General features: G+C 43.3%; 1 protein-coding gene across 1 annotated transcript in view; it reads right to left on the minus strand.

The window, feature by feature from the left end:
• The window catches only part of Tarsl2 (threonyl-tRNA synthetase-like 2), a gene marked incomplete in the record, with an annotated part of 44,822 nt that extends 44,555 nt beyond the window's left edge, over positions 1 to 267 (minus strand). The window contains 1 exon segment of the mRNA XM_013512618.1: positions 1 to 267. Within this exon segment, the coding sequence (XP_013368072.1) occupies positions 1 to 196 (196 nt within the window).
• Between the last annotated feature and the right edge of the window lie 17,984 nt (positions 268 to 18,251).

An 18,251-nucleotide genomic window follows, 5' to 3' on the forward strand; every position in this document is an offset into this window, starting at 1 on the left:
GGCGGCCCAGGCGCTGGCGCAGGTCGCGGTTCTCCGCCCGCAGCTGCGCCACCTCGCGCGTGAGGCTCGGCCCGTCAGCCCCGCACCGCTCGGGCGCGCTCAGCTGCTCGTCTCGCAAGCGCTGGACCTCCGCCCACAGCCAGCGAATGTCCTCCTCCTGCCGCTCCAGGCGCGAAGCCACGGCCTCGGCCGCCATCGTGACCCAGCCCTCAGGCGCCGGCACCTCGCCGGGGCCAGCCGCAGCGACGCGCGCGACGACTCCGGGCCTCAGGCGACGGGGCGGGGAGAGGGGCGGGGCCGCAGCTTACTGACAGCGGGGCGGGGCAACAAGGAAGGGGCGGGGCCGCCGTTGTACCTACAGGGGGCTGACAGGGGGCGGGGCGACGAGGAAAGGGCGGGGCCGCAGCTGTACTGACGGTGGGGGCGGAGCAAAAGGAAGGGGCGGGGTCTCAGCTGTACTGACAGGAGAAGGACTTTCGCTGGCTGTACTGACAGAGGGGGCGGGGCCGCGGCTAAGCGCTGGGGGGGCGGGGCGGGGCGGAGGCGAGGCCCACTGCAGAAGGCGGGGCTACGGGCAAGAGGTGAGCCCGCCAAAGTCAAGGACCCTGCAGTGTTGGAGGCAGTGGCTTGACCCTGGGCAGTGACGTTTGGGCTACTGAATGGGCTTCTCGGTCGTTCAGAGGCGTGCACAGGTGCAACATGCAGTCTCCATTACTCTGTCGAAGCTATTACCTCCCTATATAGCTGTGCAAATTGAGGCATAGGGGCCATAGTCACAAAGTCACACAGTTCCTGACCAAAGTCACACATTCTTGCATGACAGAGCCGAGATTCAAACCCAGGCAACCTGATGTGAGGACCTATAAGCTAACACGAAGGTATCTTTTTTACAAATTTAATTTTATTGGTACTCTTTTGATATACATAATGATCACTTTCATTATAGGGAATTGATACCTCTACATAATATAGCTTTCTCTTTGTTTTTTTCCCATTTCCCTCCCCTCCCTTCAACCTTTCTTCCCCTCCCTATTTACAAAGCTTTATTTCCATTTTTTTTCTTCTATTCTCTTTCTCTTTTTCCTTTTCCCTACCATGGTACTTTTTGACCTTGATACAACTTAACTCATCATCCGATGATGAGATACACATAATAAATGCGTAAGAATTTCAAAACTGGAAAGTGTAGCTTGGACTGAAGGGGTTGGAGAGGAAGAGATTGCTCTGGAAATAAAGGCTGGGTGGTGTCAAGCAGGGGGAAAGGTAGATAAGGACCACTCCAGGAGCAGAATTAGCGTGGAAAGAGCTGAGGAAAATAAACAAATCAAATTCACTGGAATGACAAACAGCCCCAGAAGAAGGTTCCCTAACCTCTTACATGGGAATTTAAAAACCATGTTAAAGAAGCCCTTGTTGAGAGGAGAAACACAAAGTACAGCATTCCTTTAAGATAATGAATAATTTAATTTTAATTCAAATGACTGGAGACAGTGGAGGAGAGGAAAGAATGATTAAATGCAGTCTTGGTCAGTGGGGGTGAGTGAGGGGTGGGAGAATTGTGAACAAATGCTGGCTTCTGCAGACGGTCTGTTTATTGCAGTGGTAAGGGAGAAACAATTCGGAAAGTACTTTCGATGTGCTGCTATATGATTAAGCAAGAGCGAATGGACTGACATTGGGATTTATGGTTCTCACTGTAGAAGAAAGACACAAATAAGGAATCAGGCAAGGCAAGAAATACCCGTAGGAGGGGATGGCCTGGAGTTAAAGGGGTCAGTATAAACCCATGCTTTATAAAATGTAAGTGAATGTGCTTGTATATGTCCATGTATTTGTATACACAAGCAAGTGTATGCATGCATATATGTATGTGTGTATACATATATCCCCTAATTCTGCCTGCTGAAAGGGTCGAGAGCAAGATATCTAGTAGCAACAAGTACGCCTAGCATCATAATTTTGATCCTAATATCTTTCTTTATTAAAGGAACCAGGACATGTGCGAGAAGGGGGTATCCCAGGGCTGGAACATGTAGGTTCAAGACAAGCCTGGCACAGCTTGTTTTGCTGGCAATTAAGGAAGGGCTCCCCAAGAAAATGATAACATATCACAAGGACACAGGAGCCATCCTGAAGGGGTTCCCACTGGCCAAAGTGGTGCCATTTGAACACTATACTTAACAGTAATTAAGTGTAGAAATAAATTATAACCTTTGAAAAACATAGGAGTTCATGAATCGATACCAATCATAGATGAAAAAAAGAGAAGAGCTCAGGTTATCGTCTAATGCCAAGGAAGAAATGGTAAAGGCAGAGGTCAGTATGGAATCACTCTTCCACCTTCAGACTAACGGCTGAATTAGGCCAGAATCATCTTGGTCAACCTACGATGGGACAGTGTTTAAAAGCAGCAGGAATCTTGCGTGGTTATAAAACATCTGCCTGCCTGCAGACTGGGATTTAGCTGCACGGGAACAAACAAAAAGTAATTAGGCAGTGGAGAACTCAGGTGACGCTTTGACCAAGTGATCAAAGTCAACATCACCTATGAGCTACCGGTGGGATCATGGACCTTTGGATGTGATACTCTGAGGAAAGCATACATCTCCTATATAGAATTCACACCTGAGGGGCTGGGTATTTAGCTCAGCGGCACAGCACCTGCCTGGCAAGCACGAGGTTGTGAGTTTGATTCCCGGTCCCAGAAAAAAAAAAAAAAATAGAATTCACACCTAGAATGCATAACCCAAGTCTAATCACAAGAGAATTTTACACACACACAAGTGCAATACTTTTTAAAAAATATAGCTCAGCCCTATACTTCAGAAATGTTATAAAAGACAAAATTTATGGAAATGTTACAGATTAAAGATAACAACAATAAAAGCTGAAGAGTCATGACATGTACAATACCTGACTCTAAATTTGATCCTAATGGTATAAAAAATGCTCTAAACAGCCTTACTAGATCAGCCAACAAAATTGGAATATGGATGGTATTTAGGTAAAAACATTGTGTTGACATAAATTTATGACATAATTTGCTCAAAAGTTATACAAGAAAATAGCCTCCATAAAAACAAGCTGAAGTATTTATTCATGATATATGTGACTTCTTTCTAAATGGTTTAGGAAAATAATTGGAGAGAGAGAATAAATGTTAAAGCAATGGGTAAAATGTTAGCTTCAAATGTAGGTTTTTCAATATATCTGTCAGATTATGCTGCTGTCCAGGGCAAAGCCTTCAGGAACTTTCTACTGCAAGGGGAATAAAATCTCAATTTCTTATCAGGACCAACCAGGCCAGCAGGACTGAGCTCCTGATGGTCTAACATTATCTCATGACCTCCGCACCCTGAGACCCCATGTGCTAGTTCATGGAGCTCTCAGATCCTCAAACGCATCCCACTATTTCCTGCCCCTGGGATTTTACATGTTCTGAGTTTGTACTTAATATCTTCTGTCCACTTCTTTTCATCCTGGATGCCTTAGTTTACATACTCCCTCTGCACTCTATATGAGCCAGCCTTGCCCCCATTCTCTCTCAGGATCTTTTCCAGCTATACTGTAATTATTTTATATATTTGCCTACCTCACTTTTTTTCTATTCTTACCCACATATCTTCTCTGAGGTTGGATGGTGGATCATCCCATCATGTACCCAGCACAAAGTAGGTGGCCAAAGGAAGAAATGCCAGACTAGAAATGCTTACAAAAATAAGCAAATAAAAGCACAGGTTCAAAAGATCCTCAGTTGCCAGGGGCTTGAGAGAGAACAAGTGAATAGAGTACAGCGGATTTCAGGTCTGTGAAACTATTTTGTCTGATACCACAATGGTGGATACATGTTCTATACATTTCCCAAGCCCAGAGAATGTACAATACCAAGAGTGAACACTAACAGACCAGGGACTCTGGCTGTATCAATGTTAAGTCCACCATTGTACAGACGTACCACTTTGGTGGGGGGCTGCAGGGGAGGTTGTGTGTTTGCAGGGGCAGGAGTACGTGGGAAATCTCTACTTTCTGCTCAATTTGGCTGTGCACCTGAAATAAAATTATACTTTTCATTTTAAGAAAAAAAAATGGCCTAAGAGACCACAAGATGGCACTCTTTCTCTCAGAAGTTTCTGTGTGGGGCCAATTTGGGGAAGTTGCTGGTGACAAGATGTACCAGGGATTCTGAATGCCTCTGTCCTACGTCCTCCTGAACCTCAGGGAGGCTTCATGATATCATCACAGCCCAGCGCCAGGTTTGTACCTTCAGTAGGTGTTTGTAATTGAAGGTTTTATATTATTCAGGTATGGGAGGGCCAACCGATCAGTGCACGGGCACCCCTAGAAAGAGAGTTCATTACTCACACTTCCCAAGGGGAGGGAGCACCAGTTGTTCAGGAAAGAGGGGTGCAAGACAAAAGCGTGGACAAGAGCCTTTTTGTTGTTTCTGTGGGAAGGGACAGGTGAAGCAGGGTAAGCAGGTTAATTAGGATTGGCCTGTTTGAATAAATTCAGTGAACACTGGACATGGGTGCTGTCCCCCCTGATCTGGTGCTTGGGATGGTTAGTGTAGGTGGATAGTGGCCCAAAGTCTAAGAGCCTAATAAAAGTGATGGTTGGGGTGTGGGCTCTGGATTGGCTGGTTTGCATATGAAAAGCAAGTTTTCTAGAGAGTGCTTTACTATCTCTAGGGATTGGCTAGCCCTGGGAAGGGCAGTCTGTGGGGCCAGCAAGGCTCCAAAAATAAGAAAGTATCAGAACTGCATGGTTAATACACTAGAGAATAGTGACATCAAATTATTTTCCCAAGGTCACATGCAAGATCAGAAGCAAAGCCAGGCAAAATCTTTTCTTGCAGTTACTACTGATCACCAACAGGTGCTTTGATCTACAAAGTAAATTTCCTGAAAAGTACATCTTCCACACAAATACTGTAGAAAAAGACCTGATTTCTTCTGTAAGTCAAAATGGCAGGAGTATTAACCACAGTCACAGATTTTTCACCAATTTCCTAACTGGAAAAAAGGCACAGACACTGGAGATCCTTTAAATCACTCCCTATTACCTGCTTGCGGTCTTAAGGTGACTTTTGGAGAAAAAATACAGATGTGAGTGGAAGAAGAGCCCTGCTGCCATAACTCACTTATTCTCAGCAGATGAAAATGGACAGAATGTTCCCTAGAGAGAACTGGGCCCTTGCAGACTGGGTCAGGGATGTCCTGAGCTGACTCCAGGGCCTCAGCAGTTCCAGGCAGGTGTAAATATGAGGCTGGCTTGAGCAATCGTATTATAGCCACACAATCTGCAGTGAGGCATTGCTTGTGGCAGCAGCCTCCCCTGAGCCAGCAATAATCCCTTCTTGTAAGCTGGGTTCATTAAGTGGACACCAGGTTAGGATCAGAGGACAGGGGCCTCTGTATTGTATTATTTAACCAAGCAATCATTTTGAAGTTTTAATTACTTTTCCTTTAAGGACTGTGCTACCACGAAATAGCAGGCCACAGGCAGCCTAACGAAACAGAGCCACTGTCAGGAACAAGTGCCTTTGGCTCCTTTCCTTCACTGTGTGTATCTTTAGTGCAGTGAGGTGTCTAACCCTAAACTGTAGTGGTGGGAAGTCCAGGGAGAGAGGAGCAGCAGCATTCTTGATAATGTTCTTACATTAGGATGGGACCATTCAGGGTGGCTTGTGAGCATGGTATATTCATAATGGTGTAAAGAATCATTTGGGGGTGGGAGGATAGGGAAATGATTATTTAGAGATGCAGAAAACATTTGAATTGGACAGGAGTCTGCCAGGCTAATAATGTCTCTTATTCAGCTTTTGACGTTTACTGTCACAAGGGGTTAATTAACATAATGCAATCCTCTTGGGCCAAGACAGTCAGCGCCACATTTCTCCTCAGGTTTAATCCGATGCCTTGCTTCCTCCTGCAGACCTGTAATAAGTCTAGACAGTAGTATGCCCGTGCTTCGAGGTGTCTGTGTGAGGTCGGCATTGCCTGCAGAGGCCACAGAGTGGCAAGGGTCAGGAGGAAGACATTCCCCCAGCTCTCCACAGGCCAGGATGTTTGAGACAGGATCCAAATCTTGGTTTTACTCCTGTGAGACAAGGACACAGAGAGAAAAGGAGAAGAGGAACCAGTGGCTCTCAGAAATACTGATGAACTACAATGAGCAGATCCTGAAGGAATTCAACCTTGGGCGGGTGCTCCCCTGCTTGGTGTATGATGGTGTCTTCTCCCTGAAGGAGTACAGAGAGATCCTTTCATGGCATTGTTATCCAAAGAGAGTGGAATGTTTTTTCTTGAAGCTTTTTTCCAAGGGTCCAAGGGCTTTCTGTGTTTTCTGCTCTCATCTGGAGGAGTTCTGCCCTTACCTGCTCACCTCCGTTTTTCTTTATTACCAAGGTAAGAATACAGTTTGCTCTAAAAAGGTAGTAAGTTTAATGACGGCCTAGGCAAAATATCAGGCACGCAATCACACTGTGTAATAACAGTTTTGAACATAGCACTGGCTTTTATCTTACTAAAAGCATCCGGTGCATCTCTCTCAAAATCTCACGATGAAGCAGTGGATGTCTGTAATGCCAAAGAAAACCTTGAAAGGCTGCTGGCCCCACCTTTGGGATGATTTCTAAGCGTCAAATAGAAAGATTTATATCTTGTTTTAATGAGGATTTTTAAGCACAAGGCATAAACTATTACTAGGTTACAGCAGGTTGAACTGAGGTTTCATACCACAGGTGAAGATGCAAAACTGATCATGTTTCTTTAAAGTGTTACTGTATGGCCCAGCAATTCCACTGCTAGATATATACCCAAAAGGGAGGAAAATGTATCTACACAAAGACATGTGTGAGAATGCAGCAGCAGTATTATTCATAATATCCAAAAAGCAGGAACAACCCAAGTGCTCATCAACTGACAGATGGATTAACAAAACATGGTGTATCTATACAAGTGGATGTTATTCTGCCATAAAAAGGAATGATGTAATAATGCATCATTAGATTTTGAAAAATGCAAGCAGAGGAGTTGAATTATTTTGAAATAGCAACTTGTTGCTGATTTTCATTTACCTTTAACACTTCTTCAGGACCAAACCACAAGGGCTCCAGCTTTATAACAGTCACATTTATTTTAAGATTTGTCTCATTGGGAAAATTGTCCTTGGCTTTTAGGGTAGTTGTCATGATATAGGTTTATTGTAAATTCTCCTACTTTCCATCACATTCAATAAAATGGCCAATTCACTGAAAAAGTCAAGTCAGTGAAAGTGAATGTTTAAAAATACTTCTTGTATTATTTTAGGCTGTAATGTAATACATTACACATGTATATTTCAGAGAAGTATTTATTCTTCTGCTCACTTATTAATTCAGTCCAACTTCACTGGGTATCTCTTGTGCACCACATGTTAGTAGTAACCAAGATCAATACTATTCTTTGTTCTTTACTGTCAAGTATTTTATTCCTATTAAATTCTTTACTATACATTAAATAACTGATAATTATTTTTTATACTGTAACTTAAGGTGCTGGTAAATAAAAACTAGGCTTAATATCTAATGTAGTAACCATTCAACTTTTAGGTAACAGACAATCACAGGATATGTTTTGCTTGTTTGCTTACTTATTTTGAAAAGAAATGACTTCGGGTGATGAAGGACAGGAAAACGGATTAACTGAGATTTTATCTGAAACATGGATACCTATTATTTTATTTTCCATTTTTCCTGCATAAATATTTTATTAAATAGAAAGAAAAATATTGTATTTGAAAAGGAAGTAACCTGATAGTGGTTACACAAATCTATATATATGATAGAACTTTGTAAAAGTATGTGACCACCATAAAAATGTGTGCCTGTACAAACTGGAGCAAAGTAATAACACCTGTATGGTGCCAATATTGAGTTCCTAGTTTTGATCATCGTGCGAGGTTATATAAGATATTGTTACTGAGTGAAGCCTGTATGGGAATTCTCTATACTATTTTTGCAATTTCTATATGAATCTAAAATGACTTTAAAAATTTTAAAAGGTGTAAAAAGAAAGAAAATGGCAATGACATGATCAAAATTTGACTGGAGAGATCATTTTTAAGATTAGTTCTGAAAAACAAAGTTCTAAAATGTTCACATTCAATTATCATGGCTTTTCCTTGGGACAGTCTGCCTTATCTCCAGGGTGTTCTTTTTTCTTGCTTTTTCCTCCTTTACTTGGCCCCAGCTCACTCTGCAGAGGCAGTTTCTCCCCGACTCTTCACTTTCTTTCTTGAATAAACTTGGTCACCGCTTAAAATAAATAAATGTATGTATGTTCACATGTGTCTGCTACCTATCATATTAATTATCAGAATTTAAAGTTCTGGAGTAACTTTTATAAATGGGTAGATATAGATTCCAGGCTATCCAACAAATTCTTGGTAAAGGCTTAGGTCCTTCTGGGGATGGATGACCCATCTCTGCTCAGTGGTGCTGATCCTTTGGGGGTTCCTTGGGGAGGTGCTTCATGTGGGCTGTAATGACATCCACCTTCAGGAGGAAATCCATTCCCTCCTACTGTGTGGGACTGGAATCAGCTCATATAAGTTGTACTGTAATTGTATTTTGTATTGTAATTCACATAATACAAAAAGCTGCCATCATTAAAGTGCAAAGTATTCAACAAATACATCCTAGTGTAACACGGTAAGAAAGTTTCAAGTTAGGACTAACGCTGCAAGGAGGGCAAAATGATCTATCCTACATAAAGACAGAGGCAATGTGCTGGGAGTGTGACTTAGTGGTAGGGTGCATGCTTAGCCTGCACGGGGGCCTGGGTTCAATACCCAGCACATACATGTAGCAGGTGCAGAAAGAAATATGGCATTTTGTGCAGGATGACCAGCTAGTGATTCTCTCTTCTCGCATGTGATGCCCACATTTTAGTGTTCCATGCGGGCAATACTAGCTGTTAAGACATTATTTGCTGCCAGCAGGTATAAGATGAACAGGCTGCCTGACACCCTCAATTACAGGGGAAGTGCCACCACAGTGAGGGGAAGGGCTATCTTCACAGCAGTTCCCGCCCCTCCAGGTAGCCAGTGCACTTCTTTTGTTCCCCTCCGTGTCCCACTGGGAGGAGACCCAAGACATGGAACTGAAAGGACAGTTTAAGTGTGAACATATGAGGGGCACTCATGGAAATCAGCCCCCGAGCCATCTTCCTCATAGCTCATTTCTTGGGCCGAGTCCTTTCCATGGTCGTGCAATTCAGTATGGTTGATGGGCCCTGTGTCTGCAATGGGCAGGCAGAGGGCTGGCACTGACCATATGGACGAAAGGATGGGGGCTGCCTTCCAGGACCTTGAGAAGATGACATGACAGTGTGAATGTGGGCAGGGGACCGCGAGGAAGTTGGAAGGGCTGGCTGTGAATGTTAAAGGTAACCCACAGAACGTTTTAACTGAGGTACCATCAGCTCTTTGCTGGGGACCATCAACTCTTATGACGGATAGTAGGTGTGGTAAAGAGGCTTCGGAGGGAAGGCACTGTCCAAGCTAAGGCAGAAAACATGGTCAGTTTCTGGGACGGTGGAGAATGAGTTCCACTGGTGAGTTTACAAACAGAGCAGGCTCTCCCTGTGACTGTGACTCCCAAGCCACCCCAAGAAGGAAGGGCCTGAACATCATTCATCAGTGACTGAGAAAGAAGCCACATTCAAATGGGAGGCTACCGCTTCTCTTTCCTTCTACCCTTGGCTCAGTGAAGCCCAATTTTAAATACTGCAAGGAAAGTGCGTATTTTCTCCCAAATATTTTTACCCAGAAAACACCAGCATGCACACTTGCAAAATGGTTGCTTTATTCTTAGCCAAGCCAAGCAATTATTTTTGATAATTGATTATTATTCATTTTTCAATGAGCTAATGGATGCTTCCTTAGAAAAACATGGAATAATGTTCATCTTCTTACATTTAATTTACAATAACCAAAATTTCCAGCACTGTATTGTGAAGAGGTTAGAAAAGAAAAGAAAGACATCAGGAGTAGGAAAGCTTACACTCTTGCCAGAGATGTGATACTCATTTATGTTCTGATGCAGAACGGACACATAGGATCTTACAAGATGCATCCACTGCAGGGGGAAAAGCAAGGGTTGGAGCTCAGCATGATCCTGGTGATGCCCTTGACACTGAAGACCAAGAACAGTGCCACCAGTTATTTAACAAGTATGTTAGTATTCTTGGTGTATTTGCAGCCTTTAAAAAGAGTCCTATCTTTCTAGTTTTCGTTTCTTTTCTTTTCCCTCCTCCTCTCATAATTCTTGTTCCACTGTGTCCTTCAGCTACTTACAAATGGTTTATCACTGCTGCCCATATTTTCCAAGATGTGCCCAGCCACTGTATGATTTCTTGGTTTTTCCATGGTAGAAGAATGGTACTCAGAGATCACCATTTGACTGGAGGATGCTGTTGAAGTGTGTGGCTGTCGATCCTCTTTAGTTTTTGTTCTTTATTGGAACCCACCCAAAACAGGCTGACACCTCTCATTCACAGGGTTCCAAATAACAATGTATTTCAGGAGTAAAATTTTAAAATCTGAATAGGGAGCTATAACTTGAGCAATGATCCCCTAACATGTTTGTTATTGCCTCTCCCCAAAAAACATCCTTATTCCTTGTGGACCATTCTGAAACTATTCACTATATATGCCTCTCATCTGTTCTTTTGGGTCATAAGTTTCATGTTTCATGGGCAAGAACAAAACTTGAACTGTGGTAAGACTTTATGGCAGGTTGTCTTCGATACTTTCTCATTTCTGGGACAAAATACCCTCACAAATTAACACTCACAAGTTATAGGAGGAGCAGTTTATTTTAGCTCACAGTGTGCAGAGGTTTCAGTCTATAATCAGCTGGCTCCAAGCCAGGACAGCGTGGCAGAGGGGTCTGGCAGTTCATGGTGCAGAAGGGAGAAGGCAGTGAGACTTCCGCCTTCTTTCCTTTTTTTATTCCATCCAGGCTATGATCCCATTGCTTGGTGCCACTCACAACCAGGGTGGGTCTTCCCTCTCAGGAAGTGCATCATCCACACCCAGAACTATGTTAAACCAATCAGTAAACTACACTCATGACCCTATCATCTCCCCAAAGCCCAACCTATGAGCCCAAGAAGCTTTGACATCTATATATAAGCCTTTACACAGGTACAGACTTTCTGATAGAAAGGATTTGCATAAAATGAGAACTCGAAGCAACCATAATCCCTATCTCATTCAATATCCTTCCCATTTTGAAAAACATGCAGTGGGTTGTCGATAGTTGATGCATTAACCATCAGTTTTCCTAAATTTGTTTATAGCTCATAAACATCAGAGATATGGTAACCAAAAATTACTGTAGAAAAATGAGCAAACTAACATTGAGTGTGTTTAAACAGTACGTGTAATTAATTTTATTTTATTGGGCTTTTTACAAATATGTACTTGGAGCCCCCACTGTCACAGTTTTTTCACTTCCAAAGCATATTTCCTACTTTCTGCCCTTTGTCTCACTGGGCAGAGAACCAAGTACCTTGCAGAAAGCTCTCAGGGGTTCCTGAGCCTGACCTGGGCGGGCTTGGGTTCCATGCAGGGACAAGAGCTTTCTTTGGCTGGGGCTGTGCTGGTGGCTCAGGCGTGGGCCTCTCCATCAAGTGCAGGACTTTATGCCAACCCTGTCCAGGAGCTGAGGTCTGGCCCTCACTGCTAAAAGCCTATTTTAGTAGGAGATCCTGGACTTCAGGACTTTGGGGCTTGTTGAAGCAGTGATTTCAGTTTCTTTACCCCTACAACTTCTTGTTTTCGGTAAGAAGAAACAGAAGTGTGTGTGTGTGTGTGTGTGTGTGTGTGTGTGTGTGTGTAAATAGAATACATACATACATAGAAAGAGAGATAGAGATTTATTTTAACGAGTTAGCTGACATAATTGTGGGGGTTGGCAAATCCAAAATTTGTCAGGTAAGCTGACAGGCTGAAAATTCAGGTAAGAGTCAAAGTTGCAGCGTTGAATTTGCATTCCCCAGGGCAGCAGCCTGGAAACTCAGGCAGAATTTCTGTGTGGCAGATTTGAAGAGAATTCCTTTTTTGCAGCAAACCTCAGTCTCTGCTTTTAAAGGCTCTGACTGATTTAATAAGGCGCATCTACTGTACAGAAGCCAAGCAAGCTGCTCTACTTGAAATCTACTGGTTTAAATATTGATCTCATCTAAAACGTACTTTCACAGAAACATCTAGACTGCAGCTTGAATAAACAATGGGGCATCATGGCCCAGACAAGTTGACACATAATATTAAGCATTACAAGCACTGCATAGCCTCGGGCAAGCTGTATAATCTTTCTGTGTCTCAGATTCTCTCATGTGATGAGTGTCCCTGCTTCATAAAGTTGTTATGGAGTTTGACACAAAAATATGCACAGCAATGGTGCATATTTCATGCAATTAGTCCATGCACTGCAGGCCTGCTGACTAAGGCCATCCACTACCACCTCCACCTCCACATTCTCAGTTTTCTTGGGCTCACAATGCCCCAGGGGTATCTGAGACACAGGTGCTGAACTCACAATTGCAGTAGATGTGTCTAGATTTTGTTTTTTTGCCTTGAAGGGAAAATCTTATCTTGAATGTTATTCCTTGATACATCCTACCTATCCCCACATTTTAGATTCAGATTCAGATTCATTCTCCCCATTCCCTTCCCTTTTCTTCCTTTTCCTTCCCTACCCTGCTTCTTCTATCTAGGCTCATGTCTAATGTCTCCCCAAAAGCCTCATGTGGTCATAGGTGGGGCTTTTGAGAGGTGGCTGGATCTAGAGTGTGTGACATTGGGATTGATTCATGGTGCAATGCTAGGATCAAGGACACTAGGATTAAGGGCATGAATGCTACCTGCCCTGTGGGGTGGATAGCCTGGATAAGATATAAGGGATAGAAAGAGTTGTAGTCATTGCTTGTTTTGCTACCTTCTGCCCACCATGAACTGTTTCCACCCTGGGATGTCTGACTGCCATGTATCACCGTGCCTTGGAGCCAGCTGATTATGGACTGAAACCTCTACAAACTGTGAGCTAAATAAACCTTTTCTCCTTTAACTTTGGGTGTTGGGTATTTTGTCTTAGCAATGAGAGGAAAGTATGTCTGTCTATCTGTCTCTCTCTCTGTCATATATGGTGTGTCCACCCTATTGATATTGTTTCTATGCAGATGGAAAAAACTGTACTCAAATCATAACGTTATGGAGTAGAAATAAGGGAGTAGAAGTTCAGGCTTCGAAGAAGCTCCTTGCTATGGACTTTCCTTAAGTTCCCAAAGCTTTTGTTCTTCTTATGGCTGAATAGGGTTAGAATCCTCTGCACTTCCAAGGCCCATACCCGCCACCAACCTTTCCTTCAGAGTCTGTGTTGAGATGTCCATGGGTCAAGACGTGCTCTGGAGTGTCTAGGAGTAGGGACCCTTATTTCTCCTCTTTTCTGCCCCAGCCTAAGTCCCAGAACTCTTTCCCCTTATGAGGTTAAAACTAAGCTAAGAATATTCCTGCACTTCCATTTGTCAAGGAAATGTTATAGCCTACTCTGCCTGCATCCCAAAGCTGGTTCTTCCCGCCACAACTATGACCTATGCTCTCATTAGCCACCTGACCCATTCTTCTCTTTCTGCCCATGTGTATCCTGTGCATCTTCTCTCTGACTTCACTGCCATTTTCAAGCCAATAATTCTAAATGAAAGCTCCCTAACCCTGCTGAAGACCATGGAGAGAAACTGCCCTGCTGGGGCCATAACTGGACATTCTATTTGCACTGGTTTTATCTTTCTACTCCCTCTGAGTTTACTGTTTATGCAAAAAATGACTTTATACTTCCCCATATGCTCCCTGCTGTGTCCTGCCATGATTTATAACTATACTCACAGAAAGTATGTAAGCCAGGCATGTTGGCACATCTCTGCAACCCTAGCATTCTTTGAAACTGCTAGGAAGGAGGAGCACAAGTTTGAGCCCAGCCTAGGAATTGTATTGACTTAGTGAGACCCTATCTTGAAACAAAAAATAAAAAAGGCTGAAAGATAGCTCATTTTAAAGTCCTTGAGTTTAATCCCCAGTACCAAACACACACACACACACACACACACACACACACAGAGTATACACTATTCCCCCATGAAGTCGAGGTTCAGAGTTTGTGGCCTCAGTCATTCACAGATTTTCCCTTAAAAACTAACCAATAATTATTGGAGAAAACCCCTGCAAGTTCATGGAAACAGCGAATATCCTCTGCAATTTTTTTTTTTTTTTTGGGGGGGTGGGGGCTTCCAAGTAGCCAATCCAAGAGTGTTATTCAGTCTCCTTGCTGCTGATTGGCTGCTGCCCTGTAACCCATCTCCAGCACAGGTTGCTGTACAGAGTGTAGCTATCTCAAGCGTTCTCAGTTTTGTTCTTTTTTTTTTTTTTTTTTTTTTTTTTGTTTTTTTTCCGGTACCGGGAACCGAACTCACGACCTTGCGCTTGCCAGGCAGGCGCTTTTGCCACTGAGCTAAATCCCCAGCCCCCTCAGTTTTGTTCTTAAAGCTCTAAGATCCCTAAGATGTTGCCAAACACCTTGCACCTTCTAAGGCTTCATTAATACACTATTTTATTAAATTAAGTTACATAACTATGTCAGACATAGCATATTGAGTGTTTAAACTTTAAAAATCGGCATTTTTCTGACCGTATCCGAAATTTGCAGTTTTTTACAATTTGTGGGTGCTCTAGGGACATAAGTCCCACAAAGTTTGGGTGTCCACTGTAGTTAAAGTTGCCTTACGTATTACTACAGTACTTAAATCTATGCGGCTAACCTATAATGTGTATAATGTACAAGTAAGCACTGTTTTGTTTACAAAAACAACCTGCAGCACATACAATTTTTTGCATCAGTGAAACTTTAATCTAAAATTATAATTGACATAATTATACTCATGTTGAAATGAAGTCCTCTGAAAAATGCACTTCATTAAGTTATTTTATCACGCTAATGACAGTATAGTATGATTAAATGCTAGATGGTCATCCCTTTAAATATGTTTCAAGAGAAAAGCAATAATATAGAGAATGCCAAAGACAAAATGTCCTATCAGGACTGTGCAATCATGAATGCATCAGGAATACTTTGTGTGATGTTATAGGGTCTTGTCACACTCACATCAAAATCAACTGATTTCTTTAGGTAAGGACATTCCAGCTGTACACACATTTGCTGCCTGCCATATTGAAAGTCCCACTCCATGGCCTCTTGGTGAGACCAAGGGCTCGCCCTCCCTCCTAGCTCACCACCGGGGGACCAAAGGGGATGGAATATGATCTCTACCATCTGACACGTTGCCAAAGTCGGGCCAAGGGAAGTCCCTGAACATGGATCCCTCCCACTCAGCAACTAGATTTTGGAGAAGTTACAGTGGCTGTTTTGCATTTTTTTCTGGTCTTTTCCCTAAATGGCTGTAGAGAATGGAGTTAAATGGGATACAGAAGCTGTTTGCTTTTCCTCCTTTTTGGGCTAATTCAGCTGCCAAAGCAAAGACAACTTTACTGGTTTGTAGTGACATACAAGGAAGGAATTAAAAACTGGAGAAGTGGGAAAGCATAACTGATTTTCAGATATATCAAGGGAGAACCTCAATTTTTAACAGCAGAGAATAAATGGAAGAGGCTTCTGTCCCTACCCACACCAAGGATTTCACCAAGGCAACAGTATCCAGGAGGTAAGATCCACCAATAAAAAGCCAGCAATAGCAGTCCTGCAGACAATCAGGTGGCAGCCGGTGACACAGGGAGAGGCCACATCTAGACAAGACTGTAGCATGCAGGGGGAAGTCACACCTATGTTGTGGTTCTACTTACAAATACTTAGTGCATTGAAAGGGGAACCATCTAGAATAAGTGAAAAGAAATGTTAGTCTTTTTTGCCTGAAATTTTCTGACCCTCTGGTGTTTGCTTATAACCAAAAGATAGTCCAGATGATTCCCTGGAGCACTGAGATTTTCTTACCGCGCCTACAGCTCCACACAGTCCACAAGGGTTCTCCAGGACTTATGCTCATCTCCCCAGCATCACAGTGTAAAATTATCCCAATGTTGCTTGTTTGGAAACAAGCTCAGAGATATAGTGGTTTGCTCTAGGCTCCATGGCCTCCAGCAACCTGTTAACAGAGTTTTATAGCAAAAACTGCAATGGCAAGCAGAAATACCAAAACATGACCCAGGATTTGGAGGTAGACTTATTTTATGTTGACAGGTACTGACTGGGAACATTCCGAAAATATCAAGTCCTGATCTCTGGTCGTCTAGGATTTATATGGGATAAGCAAGCTGGAAGTACAGAGGCAGAATGGATTGTCAGTTGGGGATTGGTTTATACAATGTGCGTCATAGTGACGAGCCATTTCTAAGAGACAGGAAGAACTGGATCTTGAATAAGAGCTATTACCTGGGCAACTAACAAACAAGTATACTTACTGGGGGTGGGGGCATCTTCTGCTACAAAGCCACTGCCCAGGAGTTCTAACAGATCCGGCTTGGCCATTTGTCCCAGAACATCAAACAAGGAGACAACAGTGGTAAAGGGCAGGAAGGAAACTTCAACCAGCATGGCTCTGCTGGGAGGACAGATAAAGAGCTTCAAGATCCATGCGCAGGGGCTGATGGACATCTTGAAGTTTTATAGAAAAGGGAAACAATGACAAGGGTTGGGGATTTGCATAGCTGGCCTCATAGGTAATTCTGGTCAAGCTGTGGTCTGGCCAGACTGGTTCTGAGTGATTGTAGGGGAGCTAACATTGCTTCGGAGTAGTTCTCATTATGAGACGATGGATCTTGTTTAGGGGAACCTGGGTTCCCACCACTGTGTAATTGTTCCTGCTTGGTGGGGGTTGGGGTGACCTCATCATGGAGTTGTCTGTGAGGCCCTGCTTTTCCTGGAATCAGAGGTTAACTGCAGATTTAGGACAATGAGTGGAAACTTCTAGGCACAGTTCCAGCATTTCTAGACCTGGATGTTGTAAAATCTGGCAATACGATGTCCCTGAAAATTTAGTTATTCTTGGTGTTCTCCATCTTCAAAGGGGACAAAATAGGTTAGGTAAATTTAGGACTAATATAAAACTTGTATTAGAGATACACCTTAAGTGATTAACATTCCTATGTGGATATCTGAGCAGGGATTCGACCCAGACTTTTTAGGTAATGAAGGAGACAGATAAAAAATGAAAGCAGAGATGCCAAGCTGTGTCCTGCTTTTGTTACCCATCAGACATCTGCAGGCCTAGCCTCTAAGTCCCTGTTACAAACCTGGCACACCTCACCACAGGGTGTGTGTCAGGCACAAACCTACCATTTGGCTGGCCTGGTTCTTAAGCCTAAGGGTGGAAGAGGAGGCCTCTAGCCCACCTGTGTCCATCAGGGCCTCTTTTGTGGGTAGGAAATAAACTATCACCAACTGACTCAGAAAATCTGAGCATGGTCATCACAGCAGCGATAATATCCAAAATATGCTTGGGACGGAGTCTTTTTTGGGGTGACTGAATCCTTGAAAATCTTATTTTAAAGCTCGCTTGTCCTCCATCCGACATACTGGGCTCCTCTTCTCTGTTTCCACAGACCCTTACGACGCTGGCTATTTTCAAGCTTAACAGGTAGTGATAAGTCTTGCTGACTTACTGTTCACTTCTTACTGTTTTTTCCTTGGCTCTCACTCTCCACCCCCTTCTGTACAGAAGGACAAGGAATGATTTAAATTCACTTTTATTTCCAGAGCCCAGCCCAGCCTGCGATGGTGCTCCCTGGCAGCCCTGCAGTGAGGAGAGGGAAAGGCACGCAGAAGACCATAGCTGTGGGGCCCAGTTCACTGTCCAGAGCTAGGTGGGGACCGGGGTGCTATGCACGCCAGACTTGACTTCCTTACCTCTCATTTCTTCTGCACCTCCTCAGTACCCCACCATCCTTTGTTAAGGGTGCCAGTGGAACCTTCCTGGTTCTCATCTTTGGGCTGCATTAGAATTTCCCTTGGGTAACTCAGCAGTGTGTATCACCTGTTATCACATCACTCACCTGCCTCTTGTCTCCTTTACAAGATCCTGGGGCTTGGATCCTTATGCTCTGTCGGCATATGCTAAGATATCAAAAAGGAGCTGCCTCATTTCCTTGCCTTTCCTCTGGACTATATTGGCCAAATGTAACTGTTTTTTTTTTATTTTAAA

Source organism: Chinchilla lanigera, unplaced genomic scaffold (assembly GCF_000276665.1).
Source record: "Chinchilla lanigera isolate Chin_1 unplaced genomic scaffold, ChiLan1.0 scaffold00015, whole genome shotgun sequence".
Taxonomy (NCBI): domain Eukaryota; kingdom Metazoa; phylum Chordata; class Mammalia; order Rodentia; family Chinchillidae; genus Chinchilla; species Chinchilla lanigera.